The 27,729-nt window shown below is 40.3% G+C and overlaps 1 protein-coding gene across 2 annotated transcripts in view; it reads left to right on the forward strand.

Annotated features, from left to right (window-relative positions):
• LOC107219520 (alpha-mannosidase 2) overlaps positions 1 to 27,729 on the forward strand; it is an 81,689-nt gene that overhangs the window by 35,242 nt on the left and 18,718 nt on the right. For both annotated transcript variants that reach the window (XM_015657801.2, XM_046737317.1), the window contains exon 3: positions 15,232 to 15,324. In XM_015657801.2, the coding sequence (XP_015513287.2) occupies positions 15,232 to 15,324 (93 nt within the window). The remainder of the gene's footprint in view (positions 1 to 15,231; positions 15,325 to 27,729) is intronic.

The following is a 27,729-nucleotide window of genomic DNA, read 5'->3' on the forward strand; positions in this document are numbered from 1 at the left end:
GATTTAGCCGAAGGATCATGAGAGCTTTTCGGAGTGAATATTCTATGGGGTGGAGATTTGTGGAGATGGTCTGAGAAATCCCGGGTGGAAGACGATGTATTAAATATCATGCGAAAAGAAAAATAGAGGGTTTGTTCAAATCTCGGTTAAATTTCATCTTCCCGCTTCACCGAGCTTTATACTCTGCTGGTCGTCTTATTTTGCCGAAAGATTTAAAGCACCACTCACGATCGAAGATTAAGGTATAAGAGAGTGAAGCCCGCAACGATTCGCTTTTAGGAAAAACCATTATTTCGCAATGCAGGACCGTCTCAAACAGAGTAATCTATCTTTAAGAAGCAGCGTGTATTCAGTTTTTGCAAGTTAAACTCCTTTAAAGTTGTTCTAAACTTCCGAAAAAATTATTGTAATTTCAGTATTTCGTTACATTAACGTTACTAACTTCAATATGGTTAAGGTATATTATCTTTGCTGCATCTCTATACATGCTAGGGTGGTCCTTATTTGCGGTTAGAAGAAATTTTCATTGGGATGCCCCCAGATCTGTTCCAAATCATTAAAAAAACTCTGCGTAAAGTTTCAAGCCTCTTCGTAAACTGGAGCACGTGTCTCTAAAGTCCGAACGTTTTAAATGTAATTTTAATACACGTAGTTTTTATAACCAGTTATTTCGTTTTTCATGACGTTGGTATACATAAATTGAGGTACCGATTTGCAATTTCGCAGAGTTGTTGCTTACAACGATAGGAACAAACCCTGAAAATATGCAAATTTTATAATTATTGGTCCCTTACACCTGTATATAATTCTAATAAAGGTGATGCTACTAAGTTTACATGTAAAAAGAAATATAAAATATTATAAAATGATGATAAAATTTTGAAATTTTCAGGCTTCGTTCTTATCGTTATAAGCATCAACTTTTATCAACAATTTTTCCGACTCCCCCAAATAAGGAATATCCTTACACATACGTACACCTCAGAATTTGCTTGAAGAAATATCATTCGCGGAATGAGAGAAAGAGATAACCTCGCTTATCTCATCGACGAAATGGAAACGATGATGTCAAAGTTAACCTGCGTATCATTTTCACGTCGATTGTTTTCCCCGGAGCATGCGAACACGCCATTTTTATTATCATGCACGGCGATTTTGATAATTCTTACTTGCCTATGGATATCAGCCGTCGCTGCGACATTGGTGACGTCAGGTGGAGCGAAGGGAGCGAAAATACGTGACGGTAAGAGTCGAGGGAGTTGGCACGTGGAGGAGGCATAAAACTCGGGATCCTCGAGGGGTTTCTCCCGCTCTCAGGAAGTACGGAAGGATGGAAACATGACACGGAATGTTACGGTGACACGCGAATCGCGAGAACGGTGACAAGAACCACTTGCTAATGCTTTCGACTCGCGTATCGCCTTTTCTTGCCCCAGATCCAGGGATACGTTCGTTCGTTCGCCGGATAGTGAAAAGGACGAAGATGAAGAACGAATGAGAAAAGAAAGACTGAGGGAAAGGCGTGCAAAACGGTTCTCCTTGTGTTACCCAGTGATGGGAAAATATACTAACTTCGCAGTTACATACGTTTGGAACATGCGAAGTAATCAAGTTGCGCGGGTAGACGACGTGATATCTTTAAGGAACCATGCCGGTGTGATGAGTAGAAAAGTAACTGATTTTCGCCATTTTTTTTTTTCGATGATTGAAATAACCTGATCATTTTTATTTTTTTTAGTGGAAAATCAAAACACTCACGAAGAACGGAAAATAAATTTTTAAACTTTTATTTCTACTTTCTTCATGTTTCTCTCTATCTAATAAAAAAGTCCTGAAAAAATGAAAAAGAAGTAGAAACAGGTGAAAAATATTATAATAACAATAGTATACGCATGAAGTTGGCGGTGGAGTGAGATGCCGAAAACAAAACAAAAAGCATCTAGCAAACAAAACTTCCGTTGACACCTGTCATCGGCTGTTCATGACAGTCTTTGACAAATATCTTTATAGGTATCTGCTTCTGACACGCAAAAAATAAACATGCAAACGAGAATTATCAAGATAATTCCCGACGGGATTTGTCTTTTTCGCACGCTGGCGTATTGTGTATACGGCACTCAAGATCGACACGCAGAGGTGAGACTGAGTATCGTTTCAAATACATCATACTGGCAAACATGTCAGCAGAAGTAATGAAACAGAACTCGAGGAGAGTTATGTCAGAGAAGAAATAGGTTTTTTCGGATCCTGTAAATCCTTGATCCGGTTAACCACTAAGTAAGGGCCTTCCCAGTTTCTTTGTAGTTTCTGACATCGTCCTTTCAGTCTTCGAGGTTGAAAGAGCCAGACGGAATCTCCGGGATTAAATTTTATATCCCTGGCTCGAATATCGTAACGAGTTTTTAATTTGTCTGAAACCATAGAAATTCTACTTATAGCAAAGCTATGAATTTCTTCTACTATGGGGAAAATAATAACTATAGCAAAATAAGTCGCCAAATGCAATTGGAGATGCATGGCATCGGGGGTTTTGTACACGCGAGTGGATTCGTTTACGAAAACAATCTGAGCAGACCTGCATAGAGAGCCAATAGCAATGTCGGGAGTCCTCATGGTGTACACGATTGTGGTCGTGAATATTATCTAAAACAAAATTTTTAGAAAGATTATTAATCGGTATGAACAACGTTACCTTGTTATGGAGGTGTTTTTTTTTTTTTGTACCAAAATTGACAAAGGCTGCGGTTTGAACAAGTATCGAATTTAGCTTATTTCATTGACAGTTTTTCGTTCAAAAAAGATGATGTTTTAAAAAGAGAAGCTTCCGTAGCCAGATATAGATTGGCGCGAAGAATGTTGTGTCCAAATTTGATACGGATAGCTTGTGCAAAGCCACGTTTTGAGAAAACCGTTAAAAAAATGTAAAAAAAATAAAAAATTTATTTTCTGTTCTTCGTGAGTGTTTTGATTTGAGATAAAAAAAAAATCAGATTGATTAGCGTATTTTAACCATCGAAAAAAGAATCGTTAATGTAGCATGGAGCATGATTCAATGTTGTATTTTATACTTTAATGTGACGATTATTGAACGAGAGACGAATGATGATTAAAAATGAACTTATTCGTTATGACGTAACGTTTCCTTGGATAGAAAATACCGAAATGATAATAAAAAAAAGTTCAGCCTCCGTACAGGCCTCATTAAATAAAACTTTTAGACCAACGTGGATTTTTCATACACACTGACACACACTTATGGATGTTAAATACTTGGGTGATAAAATAGATTTTTGTCAATTATCGTCGTACGGCACGGTGTTAACGAGAAGAGTAATTGCACTTTTTTTAACATGGAATCTATTCTCGCCTCTGTATATCGGCTAACTGCCGGCGAATCCGGTAGCTATTTGTTTGATTTTCACGCCTCCATCCCCAGCGGGGATTGTTGGCGAGCCAATTTAGACTCGACTGAGAGCTTAATGGGTAGGTATCCTCCTATTTTTTCTCTTACTCTCACACCCGATTTTCCAGGCACACACACACAGGTTTTCCTCCTAAACCACCATACTATGCACGGTGCTGGTATTACAAAACCGGTATTGTTGGTTTTTCTTTTCTTCTTTTTACTTTTTCTCTTTACCTGCACGCGTTATAGCGCAATCAGTAGCCAAAGCTCCGGTCTCCTCCGCTGCGTTTTGTCCTTTTATACGTGCGTGTACGATGTCTGGACTGACAATGCGTCATATCGTTCCCCTCGTTCAAATCGTACTTGTCAGAGTGCTTCAAGGGGACGTATCAAGTGTCCCGGTCTATGGGACTTGAGAACCGTCAATTAACTGTGAGCCCAATCAAGAACGGTTAGCGCAAATCCCGCTATACTGGCCTCCCCCCCCCCCCCCCCCCCCTGTAAAATATACAAAACAGTCGTCGCATTTTGCAATTACATTTTTGAAAATTTAATATCCCCTCGTTGAAATGGTTCGTTTGTTTTGCGGATTGCGGATCGAATCCATTGATCCTTGGTTTTTCATTTATCGATTGATCAACTTTTGTGGAATTCATAAGGAGATGTACCCGACTCGAGTTGTACCTAACACGCCCGAACACGTCATTTCAATTACCTGCCATCAATCACTCGAGAGTAAATTACTTTCTGTATATTGCTCGAAGCGAAATTCGACCAGAATTATGCAGAGTAACTCGAAGGGTTTGGACACACAACGTGGTGCGAGAACCGACCGCGTTGTACATAGAAATTTTGTGTTGCTACGATAATTTCGTTCTCGTTTGCTGTTCGGCCATTCGGTAAGGGAAATCGAAATCCATTTTGGTTATTTTTTTAATCACCGTTTGGCAGCCAAATGTGGTAGCGCAGAAATAAGTCCTGGAATTAGGTAACGAACATGTATTTCATACGTCACAGAACTACGCGGTTGACACCTAAGCCTTCTACGAGCTTCTCTCAAACCTAGATATTCTATGTATCTTATTAAAAAAACGTATAATAAAAGTTGCGCAATTGAATAAATCATAAATGGAGTTCGATTCCGTCAATTGCGAAAATGTAAAAGAGTTTGGCAGGTCGAGTTTCTAGGTATAATACTTTCAGAAATGCCAGTAGAATACTTGAGGGGCGTTTGAAAAACTGCTCGATAAGACCTGAGGAGACTTCTTATACCTCATGAATAAATGAACTAAGAAATGTCTGGCTAAATGAGTAAATGATGGGATGTTTAATATACAACTACTGAAACCCGTCAATGCTGTCCATAACTGCTTCGTCTCATAAGTTCTCACAATTACCAACTGGACATTCCGACATTCTCAACGTTGCTTCAACAACGCATTAAGGGGGGGAGGCACGGCTTGGAGGGACTAAAATCATACGTAATTTTAGGAGTTTTCTTGAGAAAATGGATACACTTGGAGCATTTTGAGTTTGAGGTTCGAGCTCGTCGTCCAAATGTTGAACATTTTCTTTTTTCAAATATATACGATTATGAACAAAAATGTTCATGTTTCGACAGAAAAATTTTACAAAAATTGGAACTGAAATCCAAAAATCTAGCAAGGAGCTCGAATCGATAAATAAGTTTTAAAGATCGTGTCAAAATTGCGAGTCGATCGGATAAAAATTGATCGAGGAATCTGCGCCACCGGAATGAAACGTGGTCGTTCACTGCTTATATGCGTCATGCCGCTATTTGCTTATTAATTTCAATGAAAAACTTCTAAAATGTTTTTGAAACTGTAAATAATAAAGCTCGCAACCTAAAATTGTTCTGCGTTTTCATTTTCTTCAAGAAATTTTTTCAGAAAATAGGTATGATTTTAGACCGTCCCTTAAAGAAGAATACTTTTGTCGGCTATATTTAGCGTTCAAGTCCATCTCCGGGAATCTTTTTACTCCAAATTATGCCCGTCGTTGGGGTCTGTCATAGACAGTAAACACCAACGCTTTTGCGAGACTATAGAGCGAACCGGTGGAACGAACCAGAGACGAGGTTAATGGAGCCGTTCAAATATTAAGGGTGGTGTCGCAGCCCATGCGGTGACGTCCGGATGGCCAGGGAGCGTGCCAATTAGGAACTCGCGAACTAGTCCTTCATCCATCCCTACAGCTTATACGATTGTAAACCGGACATCCAGGCACCGGATTACTCTCCGCCAGAGGTTTGAGTCCTGGAAGTTCGTTTAAGGACCCGTTTTTGATACTTGCATTCGTTCGATGCCTGGTTTCATTCTCGACTCTGTAGACCTGGCACTGATGTTGCGGGAGCTCTGAGGAGTCTTGCTTCCACCGTTCTTTAATGCCAGCGATTCCTCCTAAATTGCCTTTTACGACACCCCGAAGACGCCTCGCCTACGTGGTTTTATACCTACAGCCTGATGGCGGTCAGCAAGAAGTTCTAACAAACCGTACGAGCATCTTGGTACATGCTGAATATGGCTCGGACTTAGAAGATACCCGGGTTTTGTTCTCCAAATTATCGTTGCTGGGGCCAGACGGTCTTCGGCGTTCTTATGGAAGCTGAAAATCGAGAGTGGCGATATCACTATCGTTTGCACACAGTGTCCCTCAAGTGCGATAAAAATTTTCGGGATAGAGGATATAAAGGTTCATCTTTACGACTGGTTACCTATCTGAGTAAAAAACATTGTGCACAATTTATAACCCACTTTTGTTGGTCAATTCTTTCTAGGAATACTTTGAAATTTTCTGCAGTAGTTCCACTTTCGATCAATAATATTAACGAAACGTATACACTGGACTATATTTTTGTCCATGCAGAAAATTTCTCAGATTTCCTTGGAAACTCCACCTTCGAATGGTTACAAGAAGCACTTTGCACGCGGTTCCAGACAGCTCGGAGAGCTGATGCGCGTCACCGATAATTCCACTCGGGTAAAATTCTTTGACAAAAATACGTTGGATACTTCGACTTTTCTGGTACCTGCGTATCACTCGTGTCACTTACGTTATGAGTGTGTAATGTGGTAATTGTGACCTCAAGCTGCAACTGGGATTTTGCTCGATCGGTAACAGCGTCAGCGCAGGTGCAGCAGTGGATACTAGTGATCTGACAAATGTAAAATTTTAAGTATACGTGAATGCAAACGCGAATTAGAATATACATTTTCAAATCTGGCGCTATTTCTGTACGACTAAAAGTCGCCTATTTATTGACTGACAGGTAGACCATGCGAGTCGCACATTGATAACGGAAACAAATTACTTTTGAGATTAGAGTGTGATTCAAACCTGAAGAAAAACTTTTATAACAAAAGTTCATAATCAAATCAATGTTTTTTCGTCTTATTTAACATTATTTTCCCAGTTTTTATAAGCAAAATATGAAGCATTTGCGACATTCACATTCGCAAAATATTCGCACGATTTTTGCGAATGCGGCCGTCAGGAAATATGCGAATATTCGTTACATCACTAGCAGATACTAAACTGCTTTACCGATGAATTTCGTCTCCCGCCGCCACAAATATCCATTATTCATCGTGCGTCCGTTGGCTAATATAAATGGGTAAAATTTCCGTTATATTTCTGCGTTGAACCAACCCCTTTTTTTGAATACACCCTCGCCGCTGCTCGTATTCTTTTCGCCCGATCTTTATTCCCCGCTCGATCTTCTCTCTGGATCGGTTCTCCGTTCGCTCCCGTTTATTGTGAAGACGTGCCATAAAAAGAAACCATTGGAAAGTAGTCCAACACCCTCGCGGATGATGGAACTCTGGATGTAGAAAACTGGAGCTGTATGATCCAGCAGATTATTTGAAAGTTTGGATTTGATACACTTTGAGAATGGTTTGATTACTAACCACGTCACAATTCTCACCATTTTTTTTTTTTTTTTTTTCTTCTTTCATCGTTCAACATTCATTTACGACGAATGAACATGCAAACCGCTCGTTTTCACGTACATCGTTATATTGTTGTTCATTGTAGTCACGATAAATATCCGTAAAAGTTTCTTCTGCTCATTCGTACCTAAAGTTAAAAACTTGGTCTGATTATCCTTGTCCGTAATCACTCCGAACTGTTTTTCGCCATTTCAGTTTTCCGCGATGGCACATAAATTCATGAGGATGAAGTTAGTAACGTTACTGTAACGATGCATGTTTAGGAAAAATCGTTACTCCGCACTAAAATTTAGTAAACCTTATAATAGATAAAATATACTGATATTTCGCAAAGCTAACTCGTTGAAAGGCATCATAAAATTTTGTGTAATAACGATTGTTTCAATGATAGTTCGTTACGTCAACGTTACTATAACTTCAGCCTCATAAGGATTCGGCATTATGCTGCACCCTGAGATGAATTTCATTTGTTATAGTAATTAGAAGAATTCAGTCAAACAGGTATCGTTAAAAAGACTGTTTGAATATTGTTGTAATTACGAAAAACGAGGTACGCGAAACCATTTTACGCTATTGTCGATCCTTTTTTGGTGATTGCAAAGGAATATCAGTTTGTTCGGTTTAATGTACTTTTTTAGTTGAATAAGGCTTTAACATCAATTTATCGTTGCACAAGCATTAAATTTTCGCAACAGTTACAAGAAAATATAGCAACAGCGATCGTAATGAGAAAGAATAGTAACGGATACTATGACTTTCCGGTAACAGTTACAAAACTAATTTTCATTTTATACCTAGAACTATATTTTTGGATCGTGGTAAAAAATGAAAATAGTTTAGGACTGAGCGGTAACCGGAAATAAAAATTTCTCTCAGTGCAGCATTTTGATCAACCTTGTCTTGCGCATGTGAATTTGCCATAATATTCTATCCACGTATATAACTCGATGTTAGACATTACCTGTAATAAATTTATGGCCCGTTTTTCACAGGTAATCGTACAATATTGCTTGAAATTTAAAACTTTCATTGATCACGGATAAAACATAACTACGGGAGAAAACTTGAACAACGTGTCGACACGTTAATCGGCCTGTGCGAGTAAGTTGATCGGTATTTAGAATCCTGAACACTCTGACAAATGGATATTAACAGTTTCGAGGCACGAAAGGTTCTTGCCGATGTTTATGCAGCTTGCTTATCTACGAGGAGAAAAAGACAATGTTAACGATAATTGAATCCATGGAACGGCACGCCAATTCGTCTTATACAATAATATTATATACACAAATATAGATTTCCGTATACGAAATGATTTTCCCCTGTAATCACGGTGATGGATCGCTCTTCGTAATATAATGCGAGAATAAACTTTCACCCCGATGGAAATTCTGCGGGTGGAATGAAATTAATTGCCCATCATTTTTATCACGATATCGATCGAACTTTTTAATCCTCTGTTCTGTACTTTATTTCTTTTTTTTTTTTTTTTTTTTTAGTTTTTTTCCTTGCCATTGGCTCACCCAATGGACGAGCTAATTACATGCGACTTTGACTTCGGGCGGTGCTTGAGGGATGAAGAACCCTGTGCACGGGTATCGGGGTATAAAAAACAAAAACGAGGAGGAAGAAAAGAAAAAAAAAAAAAAACGGCAGCAACCGAGTGATGAATGGATTCCGTCACTTTTTGAGCGACTAGCAATTACAGCGGAGATTTTCGAAGCTTATCGAACAAAACAGAATTCACAGCATGATCAGAATTTGGAGCTGAATTTACTGTTCATGTTCGGAAGGCAGATATTCACTCCACAGTTAGTCTTGCTCGGGAAGAGATTGTGAATTATGCACGATGAGAGGTAGATTTTACATATTTGAGATAAGCGAAGTTAGTTCTTGCGTGACGAAATTTTCATTTCAAGAGCTGTTGGAGGGCGAAAATCTGGAAATATCTATAAATAAATGCGACGTGCGTAACATTTGGAAAAAGTTTAAGGCATTCTTACCTTCGTTGGATTTTGGTACTAATTTGACGGACGCTAGACAATGTTGTCATAATATTACAGACAGTTTCGACGATTTAACGTGAAAAATATCTAGCCTGGAATTAGATGGTGCCCGTTCCACGTAAATTGTGTGGCCTCCTTTTTTCGTCCCGTTATTACGGTCACAAATTGCAGGTACCTCATATGTTACTCGACCACGCTGTCGGATAGAAATTGTTTTATTTTTATCTCGCTACGCATAGAATCGTATGGGAAGCACAAAATTGGAAGCCTGCCTATAATGTAGTTCACAATAGGTGAATGCTTGTGATTAGAAATGAAATCATTGAAATAGATCCGCATCGAAATAACATGATTCATTATACATGTTCAAAATGCTTCGTTCATTATCTTCGCCCCCTTCCCTGGCACGAATTTTGAGCAATGATGCCCAGGTAGAATCCTGATAAAGAATAACTCGAATCACACTCTACAATATCGTTTTGCAAAAAAAAAAATTTACAATCGTCTGATACAAGTTTCGATTTCCAATTTATTGTATCTGTTAAAACGAACATTTGCTGGTAAATGTTTCATTTTACTCATGACTGTTATACAAATACCTCCGTTTTGCAGGTAATGTTCGGTAATGGGAAAAAGTGACTAATGCATGCGACCCGCCTCTATCTTGTTTTCTGTCGTCCGTCGAGCATAAAATGATGGGGGGGACTAAAAGGTGGATGAAACGCGAAGCAAAAACAAGTAGGAACTGAAATATTGTCTTGATATGAAAATTTAATATCGGAGAACTTATCGCGAGAGAGGGACTGAGTTCTGTCACGCCAGTCTCTGCGTTCGTATGGACATGACGTACGAGTATACTGCATGCATACATACATGTGTGCACACTCTCCACCCAGGACCATGTACCCTGTGCACATTCGCATCGAATTACGGCCACCCTCCGTACCCATGCAGACCCCCACCTGGCATACATATTCATGTAGGTATACGTATACATCATCTTCGTATATAAGCTGGTAAATAGGTGTAACTACCTGCGCCTATAGACGTGAGTGATATAAGCTATGAGCATGATCCTGTCTTCTTACTCGTAAAATAACCTCTCTTGGTTTCGTTCTATGCTGAGGTGGATTTTTTTTAATCTTAAAAACTCTGTACGTCGTTGATTGTTCATTTATAAATGCAGCGGTATCGTCGGTTACTGACAACGAATTCCAGAAAGTCTAACCGCTGGCTTATTCGTATGTTGAGACCGTTCCGACATGTAAACAATTCGGAATTGAGTCTAATTAGCAAACACGGAGTCTGTACCATTCAGCTTCGTTATTACATTCTTATTATTACGACCTCTAATTTTTTAATAAATATCAAGGTACTCCAGTCTCGAGGTGAATAGGTAGGCACTTAACGTGATTCCTTTCGTAGGATAGAAATCTGTAGAATATGAGTAGCTGGGAGAGTGTAATGAGGTACTTGAGTATATCTGTCACAGCGGATTGCATTTTCTTAATTAGTTTTTCTTTCCACTTTGCTCTGGTACACATTGTTTAACAAAAGCAGACACGGGTCGACGTTTGAATTATGGTACAATTAAGAAATCTTACAGAGGATTATGCGGCGGAGACGTCGCTCGCTGAATGTCGTCGAGTAGGATTTTTCTTTCAAGTGAATTCATTCTATCGTTGGAAACAAACAGCCGTGATCATGAGACGATCACTCGCTCTTGTACCTTCGCTTGGTTTTCGTTCTTCTAACAACCTGCATCTGCCTTTCACCTTCCAGGTTCAATCCTTTTTCCCGCATTCATCGCTGACCAGACACCCGCTTTGAACCTGAATTCTGTGAATTTTAGTTTCGAACCGTATCTGGCAGACTTCTGTGGTTCCTTAGATTCAAGTGGTGAGGTTATACGATTCTAAAGTAAATTGATTTCTGGTATAAAAGCAACACTGAAGTTGCCGAGAGAGCAAGTTGATTACGAATCCGTTGCTTGAATGGTTCTTCAGCTTTCGAGAGGCTGCAGACGAAAATTGAAATCATTCGTCCTCGAGGACGCTGGGTGAAAGATTGAACCACGCTTTTACGCGGGACTACACGATGGTCTACTTAGAAACCGACTGAAACTCTCCGGAAAATCCTAGCCATCGGGACGCGTATTTGCAGCAACACAATATGTGGCCTAATGGATAGTCGATATTCAAATGCACACGATCCTACCATCGTCCGGCCTTTGCGTGTTCTGATACGGTAATACACTGTAGGTGTGCCTACACATGTGCCTATGCAGGATGGCGCTGGTTGTTACCCAGTTACGTATCCGGCATGTACCTACCCCTGTGTACAATACACCGGCAAGGAGGACTTCCGGGGACGTTCAGAACAGCCTAGTTCCTCTTACTCAACACCAGAAAGTGTACAAAATTTGAACCAGGATCGTCGTTCGAGTCCAAGTTGTACAGCCGAAGCCAGCCAATTGAGGTACAGTGTCGCCGTTACGGAATATTGAGACCCTGAACCCATTGAATGGTTCATACGGCTTCGCTTGCTCAACGTGACGAGTTTCGTAGATGCTTTTGGGTACTTGTTATTAACGTGAAGTACAGACTAAGTACATAGTGCCGTTTAGTACTCACCATTCGTAAACGCGGAGCGCAGAATGAAGAAGCTTCATTTGTCTCGGAGTACTTTCGTTTCCAGGTAAAATGCAAGTCGTGATGCGATTGCGGTGCTGATCATTTGAAAGAGAGAAACCAGAAGCATGACGTACAGTTTTAGAAGAAATTGAGTATGGACGAGGGACACTCGAAGAGACAAAAATGATGATGTGAAGAAAACGCGTTTGTATTTTCTGGTGTTTCACGGTGCAGACTTCGAGGAAAGAATCGAATTACGGTGTTGTGAATCGATGAGTTCATACAATGCGAATACCCATTTTTTAATCCGACGCCATTTCTCTACGGCTAAAAATCGACCATTGACTGACAGGAACACCATGTAAGTCGCACGCACGCATTAAACACCGCTTACATCTTATTTCGAAAATTGTTGAGCTGATCTGAACAAAGCCGATTGTTTGTTTGATTATTTAACGACAAATTGATAACGAAAACAAATTAATTTTGAGGTTAGAGTGTGATTCAAACATGAAGACTTATATTCGGCTCATCTAATATTATTTTCATCATTTTTATAAGCAAAATATGAAGCATTTGTGACACTCACATGTGCAAAATGTTGGCACGATTTTTGCGATTGCGGATGCGAATTACTGTCACGTGATTCGTTGAGGTGGGGATATAATGGCGATTGGGGGTTAGAAATTGAGAACGGATCCGGAAGTAGGAAACGCCACAAGGTCTGCACATAGAGTAGCAGCCGCTAGCTTCTCGGATAATTCCAGATCGCTGAAATGGCGAGTACATATTCGGCTGCATTTTCGTCCTTAAATACCCTACGGGTTGTTTGTTTCAACTTGGTGTATCCAACCCAACGGCCCGCACATCCGAAACCTGACAGAGTGGGATAAAGTGCCACGCTGTTATAGACCCTGGAACAAAGGAACACAATTGTTCACCACCGTCTGTCGATCATTCACCTCAACAAGTTCCCTTGCATGACACTCTCTCTCGTGTGTGTGTGTGCCCACATTTTTCTTTCGCCTTCCTTACTTACTCTGCTCTCGAAGAGTCTCGGCACTATGTCGCAGGAAGTAAAGCGACAGGTCTCGAACACTGTTGGCACCAACCTGTCGAGCCTACTTGTCATACTTAATTTCATTCACACTTGGAGACATGTTTCTAGTGCCTGTCAGTCCGGATCCTTGAAACACTTTCACTGCCAATATGTTAATTTTACAATAATTGAGCTGTAATTACTGTCCTATAGTCGTGTATGATAAACTCACGTACTCATATCATCGACATCTATTTTTCTTTCGTAGAAGTCTATCCGTTTAAGCCTTACCGTCACTCATCCGTTCATTTTCTCTCTGCTCTAATATCGAGTTGATTTCTTTCCAATCCTTCAATCCTCCTTGACCCATTCACCGACGAATTCCGTTGTTCATTGATTGGGTAAAATACATTAGTTCGTCATTATAATTTATACATTCATTTTTCTGCTCGAACTGTTACCTCCACATACCCATTCTGTCTTCATCACCAAACTACGTTACCTTGCGATTTTCCTCAACAGGTTCTTTACTCTGTTCCCGATCGAAAGCTTCCATTCAGCTGCGTCTTCTCCACACTTTCGCTTGCGACCGAATACTTGAAACACCATGTCGAATGCATTTGCTTCACACGACTGGTCGACAAAACGGAAATAGCGGATCACCGAGAGTACCAGAAGTGAGTGAGTAGCCTCACCCGGAGGAACCGATCGATTAAGGACACGTTGTCGGTGATACCTGTCTCTCTATCCAGCACCCATCTGCATAACCCTCTCCACATCCACTCTGCCTCTCTGGCTCTTTCTATGGTCAGCTCATCAATCGAGCTTCCGTGAGCCCATCTATCAGCCGCCCGTCGAGGTGGGGCCATTCATCGTGGCAGGGTGGGAACAGGCCTGCACAAGTTTGACGGAAATGTTCGGTCACGGTGCTCTCGCTATGTTGGAATAGGAAGGCCGTTGTTGCACGCCGCTTGATTTTGCCATTAAAAAAGAGGGAAATATGCGTGAAAAGAAGAAAAACATCAGGAAATAATGGTAGTGGTTTTCTGAAATTGGCTTTGAAGCCATGAAAGTCGACTTTCTTCCTCTACGCACCTCGTTCCCAACAATCTACCTGCGATGTCCTCTCTTTTCGTTTTATCCGAAGGAGAATCGAAAATTCGAAGGGACACTTCTATAGCTTTGAACGTCCGAGGAGTCGGCAGGTGTTTCCGAAGGCCAGGAGATGCAACCGAGATAAACGTCTGACCGGTTCAAAGAGCCGAAACGACTGCCTACACTTGCCTATTTACATTTCTCCGCGGGTGCTTCCTGTCTTCTCTTACATACGTACCCATCGGATTTACCTATTACCGTTTCGTGTTTTACTCTTATTGAATTTTACCAAACTGTTCAGGCAGCTCACGCGTGACGATCGATCTCCGTGTGCGTAAGTATTGCTCGCTTTACGCATCGGTGCTTTCCTCTCCTCTCTCTCACTACGCAACGGTGCACTAATAGGCATTAACGAACCGCCGCTTTGCTCTGCTCTCTCCTCTATTCCGTAATTCAATTCCATTTCGCATGTAAATTTCAACGGTTGCTTTGCGAATTTCTCTACGCTCCGCGGATATTTGCAGTACTCTGTAAGCTCCGTTCATCAGTGACTTTGGTAAACTTCGTTGCGTATAGTTGTTTGTTGTTTTTTACACGCACGGTCATCCGTCTTTTCCCATCTCGGTCAATCTTTCGTTTTTTCTCTTTCTTCCTCTCTCTCTCTCTCTCAGAAATTAGTCACCCACCACAGGCTTCGGCCCTTTCTCCGTGTCTCCGCCTTTACGAAATACACGTTATAAGCTTATTGGCAAGACGAATCGGTTGTCAGTCTCGTTTCGGGAGGGTCGTAGATAACAAATCGGCTGAAATACATCCTACCATACCGAATGAAGGAAAGGGTAATTTCGATTTGACGGTTCTACCCTCCCTGATCATCCGTTTTCAACGCATTTTTTCTATCCCACGTCAGTTATCACTTTCGTCGTTGATGAATTGAATATACTCGTACGTGAAGTATTTTTACCAATTGCAATGATCAACGAATCGCTAGTGTTGAGCGAAACGATCGTTCTTAATGAACACGGGGACATTGCTCGATATGAATCTATAGATTACCCATTTATATTTCATTTGTTTTCAGCCTTCCTGGATGAGGAGTCGAGAGTACTGGGATGACGGCTTTGAGGAACGCTATGCAAAATTGATGAAGGACGATCATCGCCCTCCACTGAAGGTAGGTAATCTAAATTGGAAAGGATCATTTTTTGTACAATTACAGTTTCATTTCCTGACTGATTTCTTTGGCCTTTGAAGAAAAAATAAAGGAATCGAGATATTTCTAGTAGGCCTAAGTGAATTTAGGACGATCTTTGCAAGCAACTTGTCAGCCTTTGTGGATCTCGTCGTGGTCGCGTTAGTCGGAAACTTTTATTCCCCGGGAAGAAAAGTTCTCCTTTCAGTTTGTCCCTTGAGAAAATTGTAGCACTATATGCTTTGACTTCGCGACTTCGCCGAGTTATAAGACCTGCAACGCCCTCCGAATAGATACGACAACACCAAGTTTTCCTCTATTTTTTCGTCCTCCGAACTCATCGAACTATATTCTGAAATTTTTTCCACAACCCCATCGTACGTGAAACAGTCCAAGTACATGTTATTTTACAAAGGGAAGACGAATCCGTTGAAGAATTGGATTTCACGGATGTTCTCGCAAAATTTTTCAATCTACAAATGCATTGGATACCTGCACTGGGTTGAACTAATTGTAAATTTGATTCATTCATTGATAAGCACTATGGTTTGATATGGACAGGATTGAAGCGGGGTATCGATAAACTCGGAATCCTCGATATTTTCATCGATAATCAAACGATTGTTCGATCTACTTTATTCGCGTCTCAAAGTCAATGAATAAAATAAAATATCCGAAGACGATGGTTCGATACTGTGAGGAGGCTACGAGTACATGCGCATATGAGTAAATGCATCCTCGTGTATCTGGGTCAGATGGATCGAACAAAGGCACGCTACGACGCGATGTATACGAGAATATTAAATTTATTGAAAACCCATCTTGAGGTGGGTGTCCGAAGTTTCATCTTCCTTGTTTTCCAATTCATCGCCGTATGAGCTGTGACGACGTTAAATAAGCATTCACCTACGCTTACACACGCTTCGTAATACCGTGTATTGGGTGTGTAGAAAATTTCTTGAAACTGTACGTTTATTGAAAAGCGTTCACCTTCTCACCTATCGATTCACCTTTCACACACTTACGACTCTACCCCTATTACGCTTTTGTCAGACCCATCTCACTGCGCAGCCTATATCAGATAATTCTAATAATAAGTTGCAGTTTCTATGACTAGCCTGAAGCTGGGTTTCTATGTCAAGTAAAAAAAAAAAAAAAACGTAACACTATGTCGATACCTGACGTGCATGACATACAACGGGTATCTATCTATATGTAAGTGCAGTAACTTGAGGAGTAATGGCCGAAAAAAGGCCCAACTTTGACGGCGTATTTTGGTATTATGGAAAAATGAATAGGACTTCTTTTCAGGGGGTTTATTCAACACATGTATTGAAGTGTGAAGAAAATTTTTTTTATTATCATTTTGATGCAAAATAGCGGCGACAAAACCAATCTTTGAAATCGCCCTTTTTTTTAAATCTCCTTCACGGGAGAACGGATTTCTCGTAAAGTGTAAGACCTGGAACAGAAAACCAAAAAATTTTATAATCTATATACTATAGTGCACTTTTGAAGAAATGAATCGAACTTTGGTCAAAAATAAATGAGCAGTTAATTGTTGACGAAAAAAAAGTTTACATCAATTAAAAAAACGGCTGCGTACATCGTTCCGCGCAACGCAACGGTCCGTTCAAGTGATCCGTCCTGCTAGTTTGAAAAAAATGGTTTCGAGAAAAATGCGCTTAAGGTTTTACGAGCACTCAGCGCGCGCTCCGAGGCACTTTGGCAAAGCCGAGAATGGAACCTTTAAAAAAAATGTTGACAATAGAACCAACTGGATATTGTTTTTACGACCCTAAAATATTGTTTGAGTAAAAAAAGAGAAAACAAAAATCGAATTTGCCAAAATACTAAAGCAGTGTTACCTCTTAAAAGGAATCGCTCCCCTTGCTACTCTTCGGAAGCAATCAACTTCCGATTAATACAATATACTAACACGGAGTATAATTTAAATCAAAATCAGTAATTTGTCACGGATACTGGAAAATACGGTTCCTCGCATAACTGTATACGATTGTTTTACTTTTCCTCTTCGAATCTAGTCGCAGCCTTGACCTTTTGCCCCTTTCGAGCTTTGGCTTCTGTAATGCGATTAGCAAAGAGATATATCGTTGGGCCGACATATGTATACAGATCATTGCCACCGCATAAAAAGATACCCAGAATCACGTAGCTTACGGTTCGAAAGACATCTTTTTCGGAGTATGATATCCCCATACCCACCGCGCGTAGCTTGTGAATCACGCATCTGACGCTTCGGTTGCATGTACTAAGGCGTGAATTGAGTATACGTATAGGCCTAGTGTATACAGACTATACGAACCGCCGGATCCATTGGTATTGAAATTCCCAAGACAGAACTATTTCTCTTGGACCCGGACCGCGCTGATGGATTCTGGGACATAATTGAACCTCATTTTGAGAAACTAAGGACCTCCGGGAGGACCTCGATATTGGATATATGTTCAAGGGTTTGAAGACGCGCCTGTACGATTACAAAATTGAACATGCAATCTAATTAATGTCACTTTCGTGAACTAAACTACTGCCCTCCAGTTACAGAAGCCTCTACAGTGGCACCCTTCTTTTTTTTGTCATTTCTTTTCTATTCCATTTCAAATCCTGAATTTTGTTGCATTTTCAAGTGAAAAAGTACTTAAACCTTGGAATGATTAGAATTTTTTTGCAAATCCATGATTGTTTGTAATTTTTATAAATAAACATGTGAAGAAAAAAACGTATTTATGTGAATGTAATTCGTTAGTGGAGAAATTTGACGATAAAGGTGTGCTAAGAACGCTTGGAATTCATTGGTTGACAAACAGATATCTCAGAATAGCCGTTAGATTTTGAAAATTCAATGCATAGGGGTAGTTTTCACCCTCCTGAGGGGTGCATATAAATAGTATTGGGGTTTGCATCTATTCTCGGCCTAAAATCGTACCGTCTCAAAATAAATATTCATACAAGTCTCATTCAAGACTGTTGTGCAAAACAATGTTGATAATTCACTTGTTTTCACCCAGTTCTAGAGGTTGTTTTCGGTTTTAATAAATTTTGACATCAGATTCGCATTCAGCATCGTAAAGCACTTAGGAAACGTAAAATTTGCACTTCCAAGACAAAAAAATCAAAAAAATCTTATCGTCACATCGGCAAGTTCGATGTCACGATTTTTATTTCCACCGTGTTTTTGAAACGCCGGTTCAACCAGAGTTTTAATCCTACCGATCTAGTGTAGTACTATTAATTCACCTATTACATTAGCGTGACATTCGCGATTGTGATTATTGGACATGATTATTGATCCGTGCGCGTTTTTAAGCGTGTCGCATTCAGAGAGCGGAGGCTGCCAACCATAGCGTTTTAACGCTACCTCGAAGCAGCGCCAGAGAAATTCGGATTAAACTAAGACGGCCTTTCCCCTGGAAGAAATTTTGCCGCAATTTAAGCCAACTACATCCAACCCAATCTAACTTGTCAGTTACACTCGGAGCAATAGCGCTCACTTTTAGAACGAATCGGTGCCGACACAAAGTTAGATTTTCTTAAAGCGACGTCGCTACTACCGTGAAAACTAATTCACAGTCTCATCTCAAGACTCAGGAGCAGCTGCCGCAGGCCTACCATGCGGCTAAAAATTTAAACCCCTGGGGATATTGGGGATGAAAATCGTGCGATAGGCTCGCGAAGACGCGAGTCCGATAAGACTTCGCCGACATTCTCCAGATTCTGGGACTCGATCCTCCGTGACCCTTGATTCTCGCGTCCCTCCCAGAGGTCCGCACACTGCCGCTGCGGAAGGTCACAAATCTCGTCAGATTTTAGGAGCGAATAAAGCGATTCGGGTCTCGGCTCGATATCATACACCCAGCGCAGGAAAGTGTCGTTTTTACGAGGCTCCTTTCACCCGTATAGGAAACACCCTCCCTCCCTCCCTTAACACTCTGACTCTCCCTAACCGTCCCCTGTCCTGCAAGCTTGACCATTCTCGCCTGGTGATTTCGCCTTTCCTAACCGATGAGCATTACGACCTGGATAATAACCGTTCTCCCGTGGAACTTTTAACGCCGAAGAAGATATTCCAACTTTCGTTGAACGACCACCGCTACCCTAAAGGATAACGACACTAACTGTCCTCGGAACGACCCGAATATAACCGGCGAAATGATAACAGTCAAATCATTCCAAAAAGATAAATCTCAGGGTGTTGCAATAGGTGTAAGAAAAAACGGTTGTTGGAGTAAGCCGATTTAAGTTAGAGACTTATGTCAAACTAGGGTTCGAAAAACTCGACCGAAGCTAATGAAGTTCAATCTTGACGACTTTTTCATTCGGAGAAAAAGTTTCAGAATATGCAATTTCAAGAGTGAACACCTTGTTGTTAACAAAGTCAAATTTTTTCATCCCAAAATCAGCGTATTTATATTCTGATTGTAAAAGAAACTGACCCATCTGATATGTAAATGAGTTTCCTCGCAATAATACGAAGCAATTCTTCCACTGAGCTCGACAGTATATAGTTAAAAAATATCCTGCGTGCACAACCGTTACGATTCAGAGAAAATAAACTTACGATACAGAAAAAAACACATTATCGTTATCCTAAATCTAACTCGCGATCAGATATTGTATGGAAAATCCATTTACGGACGAAATCGATCATTTCTCATTGCAATTCAACGAGCAGTTGGGATTTTCAAGTGTGAAAAATGGCAGAGTAATGTTTTTTATTTTTTCTTATGTTGTACATGCAATGAAATTCAGTATTTTAAAATTTGGTTCTATAACGTGATAGACACTTTTCAGCTACACGTGAGATGATCTTGAGTGACACTTTTCGAACCCTTGACTAGACACTTTTTCGACCCGATTATACATCCCATAGATCCGTAATTACTTATGCATGTGAAGCCATCACAGCTTTCTTGCATCTGAATTTGCAATCCGTTGTGCAGGCATCTGCAATAGTCAGATTACCGAAGTTCTGCAAGCTCAGCGGGAAAATATTCCGGCATGAAACGAGGCAACCCTTAACGGAGGTTAACGTCTGTATCTTGAGGGAAATAGGGAACGGGGCAGATGGAGACAAAATGGGTACTTATCTCTCGTAACTAATGTCTAGCCGTTAAGCACAGCTGACTTGTATTTCTCGCTGCGAACAATAACCGTAAATTTTATCCCGTCGGGCTTCTTCTTCTTCTTCTTCTTCTTCTTCTTCTTCTTCTTCTTCTTCTTCATCTCTTTTTCTTTTTGTTCTGCCATAGAGTTTGCGACCACCTAGGCAGCAGGCTATTCGGTACAGTTACCACATAAGGTGAACGAGTTTTCGGGCCAAGAGATTAACCATTTCGACACTTTGTTATTAAACGAAGAGAACAAAAGCTCCCGACTGACTACTTTTGTCGCGAATTATCAGCATTTGCAACATTAAATTTCGTCAACACTTCGCGTCGTTCGTGGTAAGAGTACAAGACCATGCAGACCATGCATCGAACAATCTATCTCGCAGCGTGAGTACAGGAGGTAGCTTGCCGTTACTTGGCTGCTTCGATTTGCCGCTTTCATGGATTCACAATGTCATCCTGCAGCGAGCAGGGGATCCTCTTGTGGAAAGATTGAAGAATATTGTCGCGTTATGAAAAGCGGGAAAAGCTCCCTCCGTATACGGTGAGAATATTTCAAGTGGTTGTATCATACCTAGTCGGGATTTTTCGAAAAGCGACACCCTTTTCTATTTCATTTTCGTAATGTACGTACATATATTCGAGTATATGCACAGAAAATTTCTCGTCGAACCGACAAATATTCTCGAAGTTACGCGCACATTTGCAAAGACGCCGCAGAGCGTGTTAAAGTGCTTTTTGAAACTTAATTGAACGCCTTTATCTCAAAACTGTGTTTTCAAAGTCGGTGAGCAAGATTTCTTGAAAACAGCTGAACCGATCAGTCTCAAATTTTCACACAAGATTTATGAATATATCTTCCAGTGTTTGAGCGAAGGTTTTTTTCTATATTTTTTATTTAATAAACAAATCAAGGCGAAAATTTTTGTGGAAAATCGAAATTTTTTTTTACAACCCGTCGTTTTGTTAAAATTTAATATTTTGCTTATTCCTTCGATCAAAGACCAGATAATACCTTACATAGACTAACAATAAAACTTTTTTGTATTTTCATTACGGATGATTCGGTTCAGAGATGTCTTGCTCACCGTAAGACGCCTTTTTTAGAGATGCTCCCGGAGATTGTCTATAGCATCTTTAAAAATCATTATTTTTATATTAATAAATTGAAACGTCTCTTCATGAAAAATCTTTGAAAGATAGTTTTTCTCGGTTTCCTGACCAGGTATAACCCCGCAACTCCACGTCAATACTTTCTGAACATCGCTTGGACTAGGGTTGAGAAAATCTCACCGACTTATAAGTAACAATAAAAAATATCTTAACTATACCAGGCGTATTTGAAGTATAAACATACGGCATTGATAATCCGTTACTGAACAACGGAGCCGTTCATTTACTATTGTATGCATGTTATACAGTTTCAAATTCACAAATAATTACCAAGTACGGATCAAGCGCCGGAAGTGTGTCTATTCAATCTCAATTAACCCGATTAAATTTGCATTCGAATCTTGTCCTACGAGAACGTGGCGGGAAGCTTCCTGAGAATTTATCGACGCTCGTTATCGGTAAATTCCTTCTAATATAAGCCATACCTAGGCTTCCGTCTGCAATTTTCCGCTATCGTGGTTCCCTAATTGCCAGGCGTGACTCGAGAAACTTGAGATAATCTTTCGTCGTCAGCGCAGCTGCAGACCCCGCAGAGTATAATCCCCCAGGATCTCGCTGTATATGAATGTATATACGATACGATTACGGGATCCGGCTGTGAATCGGGTGAAAAAAGCAACAACGCGAAGGGCGCGTGTACAGTTCAGCGACGTTTCTTCCTGGTTTTTAGACAAAAAGTCCCGCAGCCTTTTGTCTCGTTTCCGAATCCAAGATAAAAGCGACGATTTCGACCTTACCGACTGCGGTAACGATCAGACTCGACGTAATCAGGGACAGGCGAGTCTGAGTTCGGAAAAGGGTTGCAGTAGGTGTAGTATAGGAAAGTCGGTGAGATCGGCTTTCGTCGGCTTATCTTGCGGTACGTTCGACCAAGGGCTGTGTTTTACATCCAAACTTGTATCAAACAAGGTAATCAAGATAGCCGCCTGTGGTAGTAACCGAGAGGCTTTGCCTGCCTCTCCTGGTTCGCCGCACAAACTTCGATTCGGAACGTCGAAGCCTTCCGCGATGCTCAACCGGGGAAGGGATCAATTCGCAAGGTATTCGGGGAGCAGAGGTAGAACCGCGGGCATCGTCTTGCCAAATTATAATTGCTCGAATATTGAAACTGGCGAGACGTACACAGACGCACGCGGACGCGTAGATATGGGGCATTCCGTGACATCTCGATCAAGATTCTACGTCAATGAGATTCGTATGAAAGTTCACGACGAAAAACAGAATTTTTCAACCCAGCGTATCCGAAGTATAATTCTCATGTAAAAAATGCAAACCAATAATGAAATAAGGTTCTATTTTTTTATTTATTTATTATTTATCTTATAATTTTATGAAATTTTCATCTTCTAATAGGCGTGAAAAATTTTGTTATATTTTACAAGAGTTTTCTGAATTTTTTCAGGCTTCGGAAAGTGGTTTTTTTTATTTTCGAGTTTTTAAATCACACGTCAGATACGCCGGGTCGAAAATTTGTAATTGCGTGTTTCGTCATGTATTTTCATGCGAAAAAATTATAAAGCCAATCTAATTGTAAGACATCGGCGTAGAATCTTGATCGAGATGTCATGGAATGCCCCATATACGTACATTTGGGGACAACGAATTTGAGACAGCGAATCTGATGTTGGCAACGCAGAGAAACCTACAGCGCCACAGTCGGCCGAGCGCGAAACAAACTCAGTCTCAATTGAGTTAGTTTCGCGCTCCGCCGACTGTGGCGCTGTAGGTTTCTCTGTGATGCCAACATAACTGTCCGGTGTAAAATATTAGCCGATTTCATTCCAACAATTTGACATATCGGTCACTTGCGTGTATTGCCTGGCACGTACCGTGCCGCGAATGTTTTAATTGATTTTTTTATACGGACCGAGGTTTCGAAATTATTTTTTGGTCATCAATTTTCGACCCTGACGTAGGTACGACGACACCGAGGAAAAAGGAAAACGGAGATAGGCGCGGAGATAATGCAGAACGCGTATCGCCTGACGCGTGTAACAAAAACCTTTAGGTACTCGTTTCTTGCTTCATCGCGTAAAAGGAAAAGGAATATATTCTTTCGCGTAGTTTATGGCCGCGACTTCCGGAGAACCCGTTACGAGCACCTAGAGCTAAAGCTCCCAGGATGCTAGACGTAAGAATATTTACGTCACGGCCGTGCTGCGGCACGTTAGTCGAGCACTAACCTACGATTTGCTTTTAACCCTCCTTTAACCCGTTTTCAACATGCAAATGTTCCATGCTCACATACATTATACGTCTTATTTCATTATAGGTATACCTATAAATTACCTAACATGTTCTCGGGTAGGATAGGGAAGCGACTTCGTCTCTCTTCTAGACTGCAAATCCTGATCCCAATCACCAGGCGTTCGATAAAGTTCTGATGGGCGGGGTTCAAGTTTCGAATTTGAAAAGTTTCGAAAGCGCCTAATTCCGAATTATTTGGTGGCGAAACTTGAACGTAAGGAAAACAAACTTTAAAGAAAAAACAAAGTTTCGAATGGTTGGAAACCCGACGACTCAAAGTTCCGAAATGCAAGATTCCGATAGTTCAAGTTACGTATAGAGCAAAGTTCCGATGAATAAAGTTGCAATGGAGTAAAATTCAAAAAGTTAAAATATACTCGCACAGCGTAGTTTACTCAACGAGTGGGTGTAAAAAATGAGAAAAACCGAAAATCAGAATGACCAGGATTCCGAACGTAAAAATATCAAAAATCCAAAACAAAAAAAGATGAAAGTGGTGAAACTTCATCTAATCTTCATAAAAATCTTGGATCATTCGGAATTTTTATATTTCAGATTTTTAAATTTTCTCATTTTCGCACTTTCGAAACTTTGACTTGTCGGAGTTACGCCCTTTCGGCATTTCCTTCTTTCGTAACTTTGAGCCTCGGGTTCCGGGCTGTTCGAAATTTTGATGTTTCGTCAAACTTTAATCTTTCTTTACTTCAACTTTCGCCGCTAAAAAATTCGTGATTCAGTGTTTTCGGAACTTTTCAAAATCCAAATTTCAACCCCACCCCAGAACATGATGACCGATATCGGAGTTTCCGCGGCAAAATAAGTTCATCGAAAAAATTCACATCTTTCGCAGTTTCACCGCATGCCAAAAAGCACGGTAAACTTTTTGCTCATCACGCGTGTGAATTGTGTCGATCTCACTTTGCGCACTTTGGCCCCAGGTAGAAGAGTGCCTTTGAAATTCTCGTTGCGTCGCGTCGCGTCCCGCAGCCTTCTTTGAACGTATTCAATTCATGATCGACGATCGAGAAAACAAGAGTATCGAAAATCGACGTGGCTTGGTTCGGCGTGCCGGAAGAGAGCAGTCAGCACTCGACCGAGTCAGTCTCCGTCGAATCGCTGCTGGCTCGACAAAAAGGTACGTCTAAGGAGCGGGCAGAGCGCCTGCACATCCTGCTTAAGGATTCCGGACGTCGCTCTCTATGCGAAGAAGCTTTACGAGTGGTGGGATGAGCGCGCGGCATTTGTTTTACGGATTGGCTCCTCCGGCGAAATGGTGTTGGTTTGTTTTACCTTTGCCCTTTTTCTTATCCAGCTCCCTTCCTTCATCCTCTTTTTCCAATTTCTCTTTTCTTCCCCCCCCCCCTCCCCCCCGTTTTTTTCCCTCTTCCCTTCAGTCCTTTTGCTATTCAGAAACGGATCATCCGAATTCGAGACGATCGGAAATCGATGTCCCTCGCTTTAGCCTTCGTCCTGTATTTTCCTCCCGGTTTCATCGTTGTGTATACCTATGTATGATGGCATAGCCAGAGATGAAGAACACTTGTCGAGATAATCTGGATATTGATATGACGATGTCCTTTTAGTATTGAAAAGTTTGATGAACGGCCAAAGAACAGTGCCGATGAAATTTCATTGATCATTCAAATTTCCCAAAGACGGTCAAATTTTTAACGAGACGTCAGGAATGTTTGCGAACTTGTTTCACGGTACCTTAATTCCACTTTTTTCTCAAACTCCTCATTTTTCGTGTTTCCTGTCGTTTGTCTACTTTATTTTTCCGCAAAATTGCTAAATGTAATATTTTTCTACGTGCTCAGTTTCCAAGCCGAATGATGAAATTGTCGAACGGAAATTAATTCCGGTTATGACTCTGCCTATTGTGCCGAGCGTATTACAGAATAAAAAATAAATGTCCCGCCTATATAATCCATCCGTATCGCTGCCTGCAGTGCAGCACATACGACTTTCATAAACACCTCGAGTACTCAAGTCAAATAACGATAAGTGGATTTATCCGTTAGAAAAAAAAAAAAAAGAATTGAGTGCTTCATTGTGTCGATAGAAAATTGACATCATACCGTAACGTCGTCATTTCCCGCGCTGTTGTATCATTATCAAATTACTTGATAGTAATTTGTACACCGGTTATTCAATATACAAGGATGAGGTTGTAGCGACAACTTTGTTTTTTTTTTTTTTTATCCTCGGGCGTGGATATCATGTCCCTTATGAAAATCTCGGGCAATAGTCGGTAATTAATTTCAGTATGCGAATAACGTGTAAAGACAATGGGAACTTGAATGTGCGTTTAATTTCTAATTTCTTCATCTTGTGTCGTATTAGGATGGTTCGTTTTTTTACTTTGCTTTTTAAGATCCCACTCTAAAAATTTGTAACAAATACTGAAAAAAAAATTGTCGTAAAACCTGGAGGAGGTAAGAAAATATTTAGACGATGCTACCAATTATTTTAATTTTTTTTTAGTTATTTTTATGTGTACATCTTACGGAGTTATATTTATATAGATTTTACTTTGTTTTTTTCTTGTATCGTCTTTCAATTAATCGTTTACAAATCAACAGCAAACTGCGCGTAAAAATTCCACAATTGGCTTATCTCGTCTTTTATCCGAAAGATTAATCGTCTCGGAGAAATTTGGATAACAGTTTTTGTTACCGAAATAAGAGTATCGCATCACCTTAACGTCCCTGTTTCGTTTTCAGTATAGATTTTTATTAACAATGATTAATTGGACCACGATACGAAAAAAACAAACTAACACATCCGTATACAAGTCCGTAAGGTGTACACATAAAAATAAATCAAAAATATTACAATGATCGGTAGCTACGTCTTAATATTTTTTTACCTCCTCCAGGTCTGAGGGTAATTTTTTTTTTTTTATTTCAGTATTTGTCACAAATTTCTCGAGTGGTACCTTAAAAAGAAATAAAAAAGAAAGGTTAAAAAATAAAACACCCTAACGTCGTATGCATGTCGAGTGTTAGAACCTTTTTAAACTTGAGTAAAAATCGACCCCGAAGTTCGGACATGGTCAGGGAAAGATGACGATAAAGATAAGTGGCGTTCAGGCTCTGAATAAAGGGAGAAAGAGAGAGAGAATTTCAAGGATTAGGGAACCTTGGGATCCTGGAATATCACCAGATACTCACAATCGGGATCATATGGGATCTCGGGATAAAACCCTGCGCCTCCCTCCGTGTATCGTAATTGCCAAGAGAGGATTGTTGCGCTGGAGGCAGAGCCATAAAATAAAGTGGAAAAATGAAAAACAAGAGAGAAAAAAAGCTGATAAAATAACCGAATGAAATCTCATCACCGCCTAAAAGTCCAATGCTGAAACACATCGCGGAATTGTCGCACAATTCATCGACTTTTTTTCTCTAGGTATACCGGAAAATTTCACCCAAGAGCTGCGCTACATGCTGTAACGAAATATTTTCCAGCGTGAATTTCGTTCCGTAGGTATGGGAAGATTTTAAAATCAATCTGACAGTGAAGAAGCGAATCGTCTGCGTTGACGTCGATTAGTTATTTATTTGCCAAAATAACGCACATGAAAAATAATGTTTCGTTCATATTCCTCTCATTATTATTTCGATGTATAGTTGCATTCATTCGCACAATACATACATCAACGAGTACCTACTTATAAACTATTAATGAAACTCTCGAAATTTCTACTACGTTTTGATATGTAGAAGACAATTATTTTTACATTGGAATGAGTACAAGTAAATTAAAGACTCATCTTTTTTCGAAAGGAGTTGTCGTCGACTCGGACGTGTTCCGTTTTAAATTTATTATAATAATATTC

This window comes from Neodiprion lecontei, chromosome 4, assembly GCF_021901455.1.
Source record: "Neodiprion lecontei isolate iyNeoLeco1 chromosome 4, iyNeoLeco1.1, whole genome shotgun sequence".
NCBI classification, from domain to species: domain Eukaryota; kingdom Metazoa; phylum Arthropoda; class Insecta; order Hymenoptera; family Diprionidae; genus Neodiprion; species Neodiprion lecontei.